Here is a 15016-nt window from a genome sequence, read left to right as displayed (position 1 = left end):
AAATAGATAAAACTTTGTGCGACATCAGCTATTATTATTTAAACATTGAAATGTGTTGATTATTGACAAGTAAATTATAAATTATTACTTATGGTATAAAATAAATAGAATTGTTAGCAGGTAATCGTTTAAACTCCGTCCTAAAGATCAAAACTATAAAGTTATTGTCAATGTTTTCGATCGACATACCGGTTTTGACTAACAATCCGCTGTCCTCTTCTTATTAAAATTATATAAATTACCAAAGTGAAATGGTGGTACTACAGCACAATATTGGGCTTAAATAAATATGAAAACATTTTAAAATCACATCAATTGATGTCAGAAGAATGTTCGGCGAACATGGAACGTTATGCTTCCATCTCTGTACAATGCTTTTTTAAATAACTATTTTACAAAGAAATATTATGGCACATGGCATTCCACACGTCACACTTCATTCCTGCATAATGTTTAAAACTTCACTGTGCGAGTATGAAACCAATTCGAGACATTAATATCATATCAATACCACTTTTACACCACCACTTGCCAGGCTAGGGTATTTTTAAGAAGATGCCTTTAAAAGTGATACATAAAGCTCTTACTGTCATTAAATGACACTCGCGAACAGATAGTATTAGTAGCTGGGGTTCTGGACTAGACATGATGTGGTAGGAGGTGTACAGGTCTCGATGAATTTGATCAAGATTTCAAGTTACTTGAATCCACAATTCTTCTTTCAGTTCCTATCGTGAGCAAATTCAAGAACTCCATATCCAATAATTGTCTTGCCTAGAATAAAAATGATAACGATTATACATACTTTAACACACAAAATATTACTCATAAGATTTAAAGGTCAGCCTCTAGACTTAGCCTGAAGCATTATTGAAAATTATTGAGAGAGAGGAATAATTTGTAACTAGTAAGCAAAGTGAGTTAAAATCAAGGTAAAAAGTTTATATATAAAGAGAAGTTACATGGCGAAGGAAAGGAGGTGTCACACTTTGCATTGTTATTATAGCTCCTGAGAATTTGCTAGTAAATCTTATATGCATTTCCATTTGAAAATGGTCTTTACAGCAGATGTCCACACATTGGTCTTAGTCTAGCTAACTAATTCCTAGAAATTGCAGGCCCTGTCGGTGGGGTCTATAGATTACACAGGGTCACCAATTGATGAAAACAATTGCGGGAGATAAACGGACGTTTGTAATACGTATTTTGGGGTGCTGAATTCGAATCCGTTGAGCTTTTACCTTCAGCACGTCAATGTTTTCGAATATAAAAAAAGTCGGATATGTCTACATTTATCAAATTCTTATTTAAAATAGCAAAGCTTATACGCTAAACCCAATAAACCCAAACCTACCAATGCACAAACCAAATACCCCAAACCCACATACTCCAAACCTATAAACCACAAACGCACAAACCCTCAAACATACTAACTCTAAACCCAAATACCCTAAATACAGACGACCCAAACCTACAAACCCACAATCCCGAAAAACCTGTGACATAAAGTAAATTCGTTGATATAGTAACTAATATACTCGGTCTTTGCCGAACTCAGGAATAACCAAAGAGGAGGTGGCGAAATATTATTCCCATCTTTTTTATTATTTTTATTTATCGTTCATTTTTGTTTTATTATTTCGTTTTTTTTTATTTAATTAGTCATATTGATGTGGTTTTTGTCTTTTAGAGAGTAACGCGTTCGTTTGGTTCCGAAAGATCTACGAATGGCTTTTCTTTGATGACGACTTTTGGTTTCACGCATTAAGCCCCAGCAGTAGTCTGCTAACATGGATTCATCCCAAACTCCTTGCCATCACTTCTCAACGCCTTTAAAGTCTTGATGCATTCTTTCACTCTGTTCCTCACTAAAGCCACCCAAGTTTTCAGGGAATTATTCAATACGTGAATCTAAAAAGTGTAATTTTAAGTTAATTAATAAGCACTTTATATTTTAGAATGCGTATACCATTTTCTCCACAACTGTTTTGTATTTTTGATTTCTCCTATTTCAAAAAAAAAGATCTGAAATCTTCTCTCTGAAACTTTGCCACGCATCCTTTTCTGTATCTGTCATAAGTTCTTCAAAATGTTCATCTTTAAAAATATCTCTTATTTGTGGACCATTAAATACGCCTTCATTAATTTTTGCATCAGAGAGCTTTGGAAATTTTTCGAAAAAGTATCTAAAAGCAACGCTATCTTGCTCTTTCATGGCCTTAACTAATTGTTTAATCAATCCTAACTTAATGTGACGTGGAGGAAGCAATACGCTGTTGGCAGACAGTACATTATTTCGTAGAGATATTCACGTGCACAACTGTCCCACTCACACAAAAACAAGGGTATTTCGTAAAACCGGTCTGTTAACCTAGCAAAATTGTTATAATTTTTAGATCTCCACATACTAACCAGTTATCTGCCGTCCAAACTAAAAAGATAAATTAAGTGACATTTTTATGAAAAATGAGTTTTTGGTATCGTTGGATTCGTAAGAGAAAGCTGCATCTAACTGTGTTAATAAAATCTATTAATTATTAATATTTGTTGCAAAAAACGATTGTTTATAAATGAGGACAGTGGAAAAGTTGAAAAATACAACAGAAAAATATGCACAAAGCACTTTGCGTGTCCTTAAAGTTGTACAAGGAAGGCAATACGTCATTAGCATACTCATGAGAAAGAACCTAAATAACTTTGTGTCTTTTTTGCGTTGTAAAAGTGACCGAGTGCGGCGTGAATTGACAAACGAAAAGAATCGCTCGAAATTTTTACCCTTGTGAATTAGCTCGGACCCTGATCGGAAATCCACGGGAAATAAGTCCCGTCTAAATTCGGATATATACTAGCGACAATCGTTCGGGTAAGTTCGGAACAGCCACTAAATACACAGTGTCCCTTACGTATGTTTTTATTTTGTATTTTGAGGCTGCGCTAGAGCTCTTCGACAAAGGCATCGTCCGCAAGTGACTTTGTGTTCTTTTTGCCTTGTATTTTTGACTTTCCACGACTAGTAAAACATCGCAAGTCCATTTTCTTAAAGAAATTGCTTAAAAAATCAATTTTTTATTGAAAATGTGAAAACGTACATTATTTTTACCCAAATAGCGTATCTGAATTATCCAAAATTTTATTCGATATTAAAGTTCTTTGGGCTAGAAGTTTTTCTCAATTTTCTCAGTTCGAGTCAGTTTGGACCTACGTATCTTTTTAGTTTGTATGGTAGTTATGCTCCTCGTATTTCAATTTTTTTAAAACAAATTCCAGGATTTCATATTCTTCTTTCAGAACCGTGGAATGTGCTACTGGAACAGGAGCGTATACAAGAACTTGCAAATAGCTCCCGAGAAACTGTTGGAGATGATTATGATGAATTAGATGAAAATACATATGAAGCAGGTAAATTCAATCAAGAAGAATTGAATGACATAGTTCGAGATTTAGGTCTTGCTAAAGAGAATGTGGAGCTATTGGCTTCAAGATTGAAAGAAAAAAATGCTTAACTAAAGGAACAAAAGTATCACTCTATCACTATAAAGATCTACAATTCATAAAATATTTTTCTGAAGAAATGAATTTAGTTTATTCCAATGATGTGAAAAATTTGATTGTTGAATTTAAATGCATAAATTACAATGCAGAAGATTGACGACTGTTTCTTGATTCATCTACAAGGAGTTTCAAAGCAATTTTGTTACATAATGGAAACGTATATGCTCCTATTCCAGCAGCACATTTCACGGTCCTAAAAAAAGAATACGAAAGGCTGGAATTTGTTTTTAAAAAATTGGAATACGACGAGCATAACTGGTTAGTGTGCCGAGATCTGAAAATTAAAACGATTTTTCTAGGACAATAGAGCGGTTTTACGAAATACCCTTGTTTTTTTTTTTGTGTGAGTGGGGCAGTTCTGGACGTGAATAGCATTACGAAATAAAAGTGTGGACACCTAGAAACAATTAAAAAATCGGTATCAACTTCCAAAAATATGAACTGCTTAATGAACTTAAAATTACACTTTTTAGTTTCACATATTGAACACTTCCCTGAAAATTTGGGTGAATTTAGTGAGGAACAGGGTGAAAGAATGCATCAAGACTTGAAAGACGTTAACAAGAGATGACTAGGAGTTTGGGATGAATCCATCTTAGCAGACTACTGCTGGGGCTTAATTTGTGAAACCAAAAGTTGTCATAAAAAAAAGCCATTCGTAGATCTTTTGAAATCCAACGGTTGCGTTACTCTGCTAAAAGACAATAGCCAGATCAATGTAACTAATTAGGTAAAAAACAAAAACAAATTAACGAAAAATACAACAAAAATAAAAAAGAAGGGAATAGTATATCGCCACCCCCTTTTTGGTTATTCCTGGGTTCGGCAAAGAGCGAGTACATTAGTTACAATATCAACGGATTTACTTTATGTCGCAGGTTTTTCGGGTTTGTGTGTTTGAGGTTTCTGAATTTGGAGTTTGTGGATTTGGGATGTGTGGATTTGCAGTATGGAGGTTTAAAGTTTCTTTGTTTGGGGGTTGTGTGTTCAGGGTTTTTGGGTTAGGGATTTCTGGGTTTGAAGGCCAAGAGTTTGTAGGTTTGGGATTTACATAGTTGGGATTTGTAGGTTTGCGAGATTTGTAGGCTAGGTGTTTGTGGGTTTGTGGATGTAGGATTAGTGGGTTTGTAGTTTGTGGATTTGGGTTTTGTGAGTTTAGAGATTGTGAGTTTGTGGTTTTATGGTTTGTGTGTTGGTACGTTTGGGGTATAGGCTTTGTTGTTTTAAATAAACAATTGATATATGTAGATATGTCCGACCTGTTTTATATACAAAAACATTTTAAAAACTCAATTTTTAGCACGTTTTCTGCAATTGCGAAAAAATTCTGACGTGCTGGAGGTAAAAGCTCGACGATTTCAAATTTAGCACGCCAGAATACTTATAGGAGACGTCCGTTTATCCCCCCATTTTTTTTTCAATTTGTGGTCCTGTGTTATTGAGGTCGGAGTAAAATGGACAATAAAACTTACAAACGAAAACTTTTATAATTTTGACCCTGAAAAATTTTAAGACTACAAATTGGTAATATAATTTTCTTTAAGAGAAATTTGGTATAATTATCAAGACATATACTTCTCTTTTCTTAAGACAAGTTTAATTGGTCTTGGTCTTGTTTGAATTTTTTACATGCAATTTAAAGGGGTAAAAAACTGAGTAAAATATTTAAAATGAGATAATTTTATCAAATTTAAATGGAACCTGTCAATTTTTGTAGGGAGAAGCATATTTTTACACACTGAAAAAAGTGTTAATGCGTCAAATTGATAATTTAACATTATTTAAATAGTGGCTATCATAATTTTCGAAAAATGTACTATTTTTTAGAGGATGAGACAACCTCTATTTTGAAAATGTAATATACTTAAGAGAAATCCATACATGTATAAGAGAATTTATCTGTCACTCATGGATAATGCCCGCTACATCATTATATCTGTGCGTATATTCTCTCTGAGCTATTATGCGACATCCATCAATAATGTGTCCGATGGATTCGTTAGTATCTCCGCATAATTGGCACCGGTTAATCACGTCTTGATGTAACACGTGTTTTCCATCATTTCTGGTGCCGCCAATCTTAACCTGTATAGGAATGACGAATCCTTACATGTCTGTGAGCAGAATAACCTTTCTCAGACAAATATTGGATGCCTCACTGTCCACTTCATGTTGATCTAACGTTCTGGGGTGCTCGCCGTGGATATCTTTCTGTCTCCATTTTATTTCTAATTCCTCTATGGTTACTGCCCTGATATTCAAGGCCTCATCTAAGGAAAAATTCAAGGGCGTGTAGGCAAGATCGGCTTTACAGATAGTGTTTTAAATCGCAACATATCGTTTGCTGTTAAAATAGTCTTGCAACTGTAAAACTTGTGACTTATTGTTTCTTGACATCTACAACGCCCCACTCCCTCTATGTCGTGGTAGAACTACCCTTTCAACCGCTGAATTCATGTGGTGCATTCAGTGCACCACATGAATCAATCTGAATCTCGTAGTGAAGGCAGTCATTAGCCTTTTCTTACCTATCGTATGCTGAATACTTTTAGATTCAAGAATATCCAGATATCTATATGACTCGCCCGTAACCATTGCCTCGATGTGATTTTCGAACTCTTTTTCTAACTTGTTTTTCCCTAATTTCCCTCTCGTTAAATGCACTGTTCTGCATTCATGCAGTCGGAACTTCATATATATATCATTGGAAAACTGCTGTGTGATATTGATCACTTGCTGCAGTTTTCGGGCTGATCTAGCGTATAGCTTCAGGCCATCCATGTACAGAAGATAAGTCACTTGATGACCATCCTTATTATCATGTATGCTGAACGTTGTTTAGAATTCTGCTGAATGGGTTCAATGCTAAATAGGACCATAGTGCACTGAAGTGTATACATTGACTACAAGCAAGCGTTTCCCTCCGTACTGCATGGCTATTTTCTTGAAGTCTTCAAGCTTTACAAAGTCTGCCCACGCACCATTGACTTTCTAAGTCATGCGATGAGGCTTTGGGGTACAAGAAGCAAGTATTTTTATCATGGACAACCAAAGATAATTAGATCAATACGCATTACGACGGATATATTTCAAGGAGACTCCTTCAGTGCACTATAGTTCTGTTTAGCGTTGAACCCATTGAGCGAAACACCAAACAGCATGTCTCATGAGTTCAGAATACACGATAGCAGGTCGTCCATAAACTACGTAGCTTGACCAGAAGAGGGAAGGGGGCCACTGAAAGACTACTATGAGCCACCTGGGAAAGGGAAGGTTTCTTATCTGACGCATGGTTCTACATTGATATACTTTTATTCTGTATACACTTGTCAACTCTATTGTCAAAAGACTGAAGAAAATTGTTTGCCTGTAATAGATGATTTACATGCATGGCTAGTCTGACGTTTTATTCAATCTGATGAATTACACGAATAAAAATATTAAACTTTGTTTTTATAAATAATTTTCTTTAGAAAATGTTTCCCATTTAAAACCACGTGTTTTTGTAGGGGATGTGGGTCAGGAAAATAGCTACTATAGACTACATGTGGGGAGAAAAAAATGCATTCAACCAGAACAGAATTCGGGACTGCAGGGTTAGAGAACGAGTTCGAAATTTACATCGACGCAATGGCTACGGGCGACTCATTGAAAATTTCTGGGTATTCTTGAATCTAAGGGTATTCAGCATACGACAGTTAGGACAAGCCTAACAACTGCCTTCACTAAGAGACTCAGATTGATTATGAAGAGTTTTCTCAACTCGCTAAACAAAATAAGGGCAATCAACAATTATTCATTCCCTGTCCTCACGTACTCATTTGGGCTCGTCAAATAGTCTAACACCGACCTTAAAAAGTTGAACAGTATCGTCTGCGTGGAACCGACGAAACACCGAATGCATGACATTAATTGAAAGATTGAAAGGGTAGTTCTACATCAACAACTTGCCCTAAGCCTAGGACTATTAAAAGAATGCATGCCTTTCCATTAATACATTCCAATGCCCGTCTTATAAAGAGAAGATAACATCTTATATTGAAGTGTTAGACCATATAGAGGAATGTGAATCATGCATCTATTCATCCTGTTGTGATTTCGGCTACAGGCAATGTGCACGCAAGATACAGTGAACATCTTGAACATTTAGGAGTAAGAAAGCAAGCGACTAAAAACCTGTGGAGTGGCCGATAGTAGCTCAAAGAAAGCATCCAGAGATGACTGTTGTCTACAATTTAAGAACGAGATTTGCTGCAAAGTGTCCTAATATAAAGAAAGTCGCTCTAAGAGATCTTACCGCTAAGGTGAAGGAAATCAAGACTAATCTAAATATCACAGAAGACCGAGCAACGGAGATTAAACAACCGGTTTATTTCCGTGAAAAATGACGGCAATGAACATTAGATAGAGGAAGCCGCGTCAACAGATCAAGCAGGGGCAATGGAAGTTTTTCCTCAACGCATTAATGATCCAACACTACCACATCATCCAGAGGTAGATGGGCTTATACCACCAGAGGCAGAAGCCGAAGTTCAGCAACCAAAAAAGCGACTAAAATTATCATACCATTGAAATAGCTGCTATCAAAATGGAAGTGAAAATACAGCCTACTATTAATGAACCCCCCTTGGAAGATGTGCACAACGAAGGCTCAATTAAAGCTGAAGGCATAAATGTTAGGGATAATGAACAGAAAATGCCGGATCCACTAGAACCGCATCCGGATATTAGTAACGCTGATGTGAACAGCGAAACCTCAGAAAAACTATATCACTTTAAAAGGATACTAGAGTTCAGATATGCAGAACAAGCACAAAGGCATTCTCTGCCCAAAAAGAACATCACAAATGATCTGCATGCATTAAGAGAACACCTTAACAGGAAGGTTTTACGTACGTATTTGAACGTAACACAAACTGTGTTGAAGGTGCAAACTCTTGTGTACTGACTTTCGTCCTTCATTTTTAAACCATAGAGTGACCAGAGACTGATTACGATAAGCAAAAGTAAGTAGTAGGTAGTAGCAGTTGCAAGAATTTTTTAATTTATCTCCTATATCATCAGAGATTGTACCTTACCGACAGTAGATCAACCCTCCAAACCATGAAGGCAGAAAATCTACACAATATCGATCAAGTTAAGAATCTTCAATAATAGAAAATGCTTAATGTCTTAATAAGACTAGATAGAAAATAATATTTTCAAATTAAAACTATTTTTTGACAAAAAGATCCTACTCCAACTTCACTCCATTGGGAATCGAACCACAAAACTTCTGATTTCCGGTCAGGTGCTTTTTCAATTAAGCTATTAGAGGGACGAGAATAAGAAATCTTAATTCAAGAAAATAACGCTCATTTTTAGCTAGGTATTAATGGTACAAGTAATTATTTTTTAATTTATCTGCTATATCATCAGAGATTGTACCTTACCGACAGTACATCAACCCTCCAAACCATGAAAGCAGAAAATCTACACAATATCGATCAAGTTAAAAATCTTCAATAATAGAAAATGCTTAACGTCTTAATAGGACTAGATGGAAAATAATATTTTAAAATTAAAATTATTTTTTGACAAAAAAAATCCTACTCCAACTTCACTCCATTGGGAATCGAACCACAAAACTTTATGAAAAGGGGGCATGAAAGGAAAATAAGTTTTGATGGTTGATGGAATCGTTAAATAAATAAAGAAACAATGAAATATAAAAAAAAATTAGGGATGAGTAAAGTTTTTAAAGATCACGATCTGATATTTAAGGAAAAAGAGATACAAATGAGATTAACGAAAATGGTAAGGCAACAGAAGCAGTAGGGAAAGGAAGTGAAAAAGTGTATGAGAAAATATTTTTACATGAGAAATGGTGGGAAGGATGATAAATTGTAATAATAATACAAAGAATAATAAAGATGATGATAAAAATGGGGTAGAATCGAGAACAAATTGCCTCACGAATATAGATGAAAACCATGGGGGTAAGCGATGGAAAGAAAGCATAGAACAGCACGCGGAGGAATAATAACGTGTTTGAGGGATAGTTTAACTGAGTAAGGTGGAACGCTGGATGGAAAGGAGTGAATACAAAAAAGAAAAGTGGAGATAAAAATGAAAATTTATAGGATAGTAACATTATACAATGGAACAGGAATGGAAGTAATTAGGACGGATCTGACAGAAGTAATCAAAGAAAAAGGCAGTTTTGAAAACAAATTTACGTTGACATAAAATCATGGGTTATCGGTTTTGAATTTAGTAGTAATGAATGGTAAGGGATAGGAGAAGGTCGAGAAATTTACTCTAGAAAAAGAGACAGGATCAGGTTGTTACCCAATAATTGTGCAGATAAAGACAGGGATAGAGAACAAGAAAGCAAAGAGGCAAACAAGCGATTTTGCCCCATGTGTAGTATTAGAAGAATTTGACAGAGAAAAAATGAATGAGAAAACAGGAGAAAGAGCGAGTGTATTTCAACAGAAATTATAAGAGAGTGATGGAAAATTCTTACAAGGGGAGATGTCTAATTTTATTTTTGGTTCATAATTTTTGTACTAAAGTCATTGCTTGACTAATAGTTTGCGATGTTTGCGATGCGAAGAGTGTGGCGATGTATACTCTAAATACGCAGTATCGTTACGGATTCATAGTTAAAAGGAAAAGGCTCAATATATAAATGGAAAAGGTTTAATTTATTGTTAAGAAATTTTGTTAAAGAGAAATATTTGCTTCCTGGAATAAAATATTATACATTTAAGAGATTTTTTGGCGAGAATAGTTACAAATACAACAGAGTATTAAAAATAAAATTTGATTATGTAAAATTTATTTACAGTCTACTTTTGCATTTGTATAACATTCATAATCTATCAGAATTATTAACCAGAACTGTCGCAAGAGTCAGAGTGCGGGAACATATCATCATACGTTTTCGAGTTCATTTGCCTATTCCAAAAGTCGACCAGAAGGAGAAACTTTTCTTTTTGTTCGTATGGCTTTAAAGAATCATTTGAGATGTCATTATATTATCTTGTTCATATTTTGTCCTTTTACTATGATGGCCGTTTACACTTTTTCGGTGAGATTCTTGTTATAAGTGGACTGGTACTAGCACCCTAAAAAAGAATTTAAATTATGACGTTGTTAATAAGAATGTGCAATTTAAAAGAAATATATATTTTTTATACCATATTGAAGTTTTGAACAGCTATTCACGTACCTATTTCATATGTATTCACAACGAAATCTTTTCCGAATTGGGCTATTAACATTTGCGTCGGAATCCGAAATTCACTTTTAATTTGCACGGTCCACCTGGATAAACCGGTCACCGTTTTTCATCGGAAGCATCCCTTTTATGAAAGTTATATAGGCGAACTCCTTTCAACTTCTTCATATGTGCCACTGTTGTCGATTTCATTTATGTAAATTATTTCATTATCAGAAACAAGGTTTTTTTTCATCCTGATTAAAGGAGACGGTTCTGACGCGGTGAGATTATTTTCAAGAAAAAGGCTTTTAAAATACACCAACGCATTTATTAACCTTTGTTTGGATACTTCACGGACCGGCATTTTTTTATGTTTCAATAGGTTGAGTGAAAAACAAAAAACCTCGTTTATAATTATAATTTTCATTATAATTGTTTAGCATTATAAAAAAATTAATCACATTAGACAAGATTTATACAAATTAATTTGCTTACGAGAAACATACGAAAATTACAAAAACTGCAGTTTTTCCGTAAAAAAGTTCATAAAAAACTTATTAATTGCATAATTTTTAAAGATTATTAAAAGATATTTTACTTGTAAACATTTTGATAAATAAACAATAAGAATGTGCAAGAAGAAAGAATTGAAGATGCAACCTTTCGGTTATGAATCCGAAACGCCTGAACTAACGGCTGATATAAAATTTATTTCACCAGACTCTGTATGGCGCATGGTGAATATAACATAGTCGATTTTCTCAAAAAAGCATACTAAGGCTTTGGCATATTTAAAATCGAGGTACGAGGGTATTTCTAAAGTTGGATCTTCGAAAAAACGTACATGTTATACTTTTTGTTCGAACAACTGATATCTCCACTGCTAATTCTTTCCGGGGCATTATTATCGTGTTAATAGATTTATTACAGGTCCTAGTATCACTTCCCACTCATATAAGAAAATAATAATTATGAACCTGATCTAGAAAAACAAAATATCTCCTAAACCAAAAACGGCCATAAGGCCTTTTTCATGTGAGCGCTCGCAAATATTTTTAGAAATCGTTCTGTCAGTTTTGAGATAATAGTGGTAGAGAAATATTATTCCATCAATTTATGTGTCACCGTTGTCAAGTCATCTTTCTCACAGAAAAGTGTAATACACACATACAGACAATTATATTACACATTTTAAAATTGAGCAACGTTGACTTAAAACAATGTAAGACAATGTAGAGACAACAGTCAAACAAATATTTTCGGGAAATTGTAAGGTCAGAAATACAGAAAACTTCTGGCAATAAAATGGCTTAAATTCAGTAATTTTTTTAATTAAAACGTAATTCAGACTGATTGGAACTAAACTTAAGTCAATACAAGACCTTCATGAAAGAATAATACGTTTCGTAGGCTAAAATAATTCCTTCATAAAACTAAAAATGATTTTTGATGTTTTCTTCTGATTGAAGAGGAAACGAATAGCGGACATACAATATGCTGGAGCACTAGGGGTAGCTTGTTCCTACCACATACTCTCAGAACAGGCGGTTCACGTAAATTTTGAAGTAGTTCCTACAGATCTACTTGCAATCTACAGCAAAGGTGCAAAATGTCAGTGTAGGGATGGTGCTAACATTTGCCAACTGACGCCCTACAATATTGTTGGATTGAAGGTGCAGTGCGAAGATAATTGCGACGAAGTAGCAGTCTACTTGGAGGCATTGCTACGGAAGAACATAGAAGAATATATGGCGTCCTAGGAGAAGACCCCCCCCCCCTCTAATGTAATAAATAAGCAGTCCCGCAGTTCATTTTTGCCAAAAAGGAAAAAAGGTGTCTGTTTTTTTCATTGAGTGGAAGTCACATATGCTACGGATGTTAGTATACGCCATAGTTTTTTCAAGAGATTTTGCACATATAATAGAGAAAAGTTATGTTGTCGGTACAAATATATTGTCGTAGTGTTTACTCGAAACTTTATGAGTTTTTACGACTAATATCTAATTAAAATTTCAATCACTAATCGTTATTTTATTTTGAACTAATAGAATTTAACTTAATAATATTACTTTTGGTAAAATCTATAAATTAATACTTTCACGATGTTTTATTATAATAAAGAGGTAATTGAGGTTCCAATCGTGTACAAAACTACAAACTGTTGGTGACGCTATGTGAAAATTGCAGTTCACTTCTTCAGGGCTAACCTAAAACTGAGGTACCAGGTTATGTTGTTCTTATGTATACTATCTACGATGTCTGTGATTGACAAGAGCGCTACACCGCTATGTAGCGCATTATGAGACACCACGTTATGGAATTAATAAATTATATAAACAAATGACTATCATCGGCACTTATGGGGGAAAAAAGAATTATTTTTTCTTCTTAATCTGTACAAACTATCTTGTAAGTGAAACAAAGGCTTCAAACGATTTCGTGAGTTTAACACTCGAAAATGCAGACGATTAGCAACCAACACTGATCTTACTTATAAACTGACCTTATCTGATGCGTACTTCTCTTACCTAAGAACAAATTGTAAACAGATTGATACTGTCCTTGACTCGGAGGCTTTCGAGCTCCTGGTTGTAGATTAAGCACTCCGGAATCAATGTCATCATTAATTAGAATGCGATTAGAAGAAAAAGCTACGTTTTTTCAGTAAATATCGATAATCATCATTCCTTTAAAAAATAAGCAAAAATTATCAGAAGATAAATTTTTATTACTACACTTTACTGAAAAGATAGAATGTAGACAATTTGAAGAAAAAACTATCTTTGTTTGTTCCTAAATGCCGAAAAAAACATTTACTTATATAAATTGCTTCAAAAATATATAAAAGATGTTAAATGATAAATTTGCATCAATAAACAACATGGCCAATTATATTTGCAGACAATTAGAGTACTTCTTCTTTTTCATGAGCTACTCGAGATGAGAGGAGGGCGGAAAACTATCCGCACACATTAAGCAAACTTGCGATCAGAACATTAATTCCACGTGGTGGAACTTGTAAGGCCAAATCGATTTCAACACTGGCAAGAAGAGAAGGTACCTGGCACATACGCTTGGATGAAATTTCCTCTCGCTCAAGAATGCGATGAACCAGGAGTCTGATGTCATGTTTGAGCTGTACGTCTCCAGGTATCTACAAAAAATTGCGTGAATTGAACTATGGACGGCTCACGTAACGATAGAGTAAAGGGTTTAATAACCGAAGAGTGATATAATCCGTCGGCTTCCTATGTTCAAGCAACCATTGGACATCGCTAGTTCACGCACGAGTCATGTACACTGCGTCCCTAATTTCGCGTGAGAAGAAGAAATCAGACGACAGTCACTCTTATTTCGGAATTCTATCTCAATATGTTGGGAGGCGAAATAGTAAAACAATGTAATAAATACGTGAGAACTACAAAATAAAAATGAGAGGCTCTATGTGAGAATAGCGACGACTACGAAGTATGAGACTTTTTGTATCTCCTTGCTTAAGAGTAAAGTTCCGCATATTAATTACGTACTAAAATGGTGAGTGCGCTATGCAAAGTCTGGTAGTTGCTCATATTCAGGCCAGGTAAATCAGCTTTCCTCACTTAGTGAAAATCCATTTATTTTAAGAGGGAACGATGCAAACTCATTGAAATTAGGATAAAATCTTGCAAGAAAATGATTTTTTCTTAATTAATTATGAAATTGATTTAATTATGAGTGATGGTATTTGGTATTGCCCTCATCCTACTTCTTCGTGACTCATGACCACGAAGCTCTAACGAGCAAGCTACCGACCTACTAAGTTATTTAAATTCAAGTGACTAAATGTCCAAAAAAAACTTTAAATGTAGTCTAAACATATCAATTAATTTCAGAAATGATTTTGAAAGTCTCGATAAACTACATGGCGCTATTCAAGCAATTTTGTTGAATACTAGTCTTTTAATAACGATGGGTTCTACGAAAAATAGGCTATCTTTTCGCCCCGTAAGAATCAGGCTAACTTTATTTTGTATGAAATTTAGTTAAAACGTAGAAGTATTAATTAAAATTAAAATCTTTTAAAACTTCTTGGTTTGAAAGTTATAGGAGACTAAATTACAGTACAAACTGTAATACAAAATGCTCGAGTTTTGAATTCGCAGGAAATGTTTCGAAAAATAATAGGTTATTTATTCCTCCTAAAAGTTTCGCTGAATGAAGTTAGCCTATTCTTCATAGAATCCATCGATATGAGTAGAAAAATTATTTTAAAAAAAA

The 15016-nt window shown here is 34.6% G+C and overlaps 1 protein-coding gene across 3 annotated transcripts in view; it reads right to left on the bottom strand.

Annotated features, from left to right (window-relative positions):
• Window positions 1–319: 319 nt before the first annotated feature.
• LOC117166917 (liprin-alpha-1) overlaps window positions 320–15016 on the bottom strand; it is a 690677-nt gene continuing 675980 nt past the window's right edge. For all 3 annotated transcript variants that reach the window (XM_033351369.1, XM_033351368.1, XM_033351370.1), the window contains exon 21: window positions 320–774. In XM_033351369.1, coding sequence (XP_033207260.1) covers window positions 685–774 — 90 coding nt within the window. In that variant the 3' untranslated portion in view covers window positions 320–684. The remainder of the gene's footprint in view (window positions 775–15016) is intronic.

The sequence above is a fragment of the Belonocnema kinseyi genome, chromosome 2 (genome assembly GCF_010883055.1).
Source record: "Belonocnema kinseyi isolate 2016_QV_RU_SX_M_011 chromosome 2, B_treatae_v1, whole genome shotgun sequence".
NCBI lineage: Eukaryota > Metazoa > Arthropoda > Insecta > Hymenoptera > Cynipidae > Belonocnema > Belonocnema kinseyi.
This window is presented reverse-complemented; position numbering and strand designations above follow the sequence as displayed.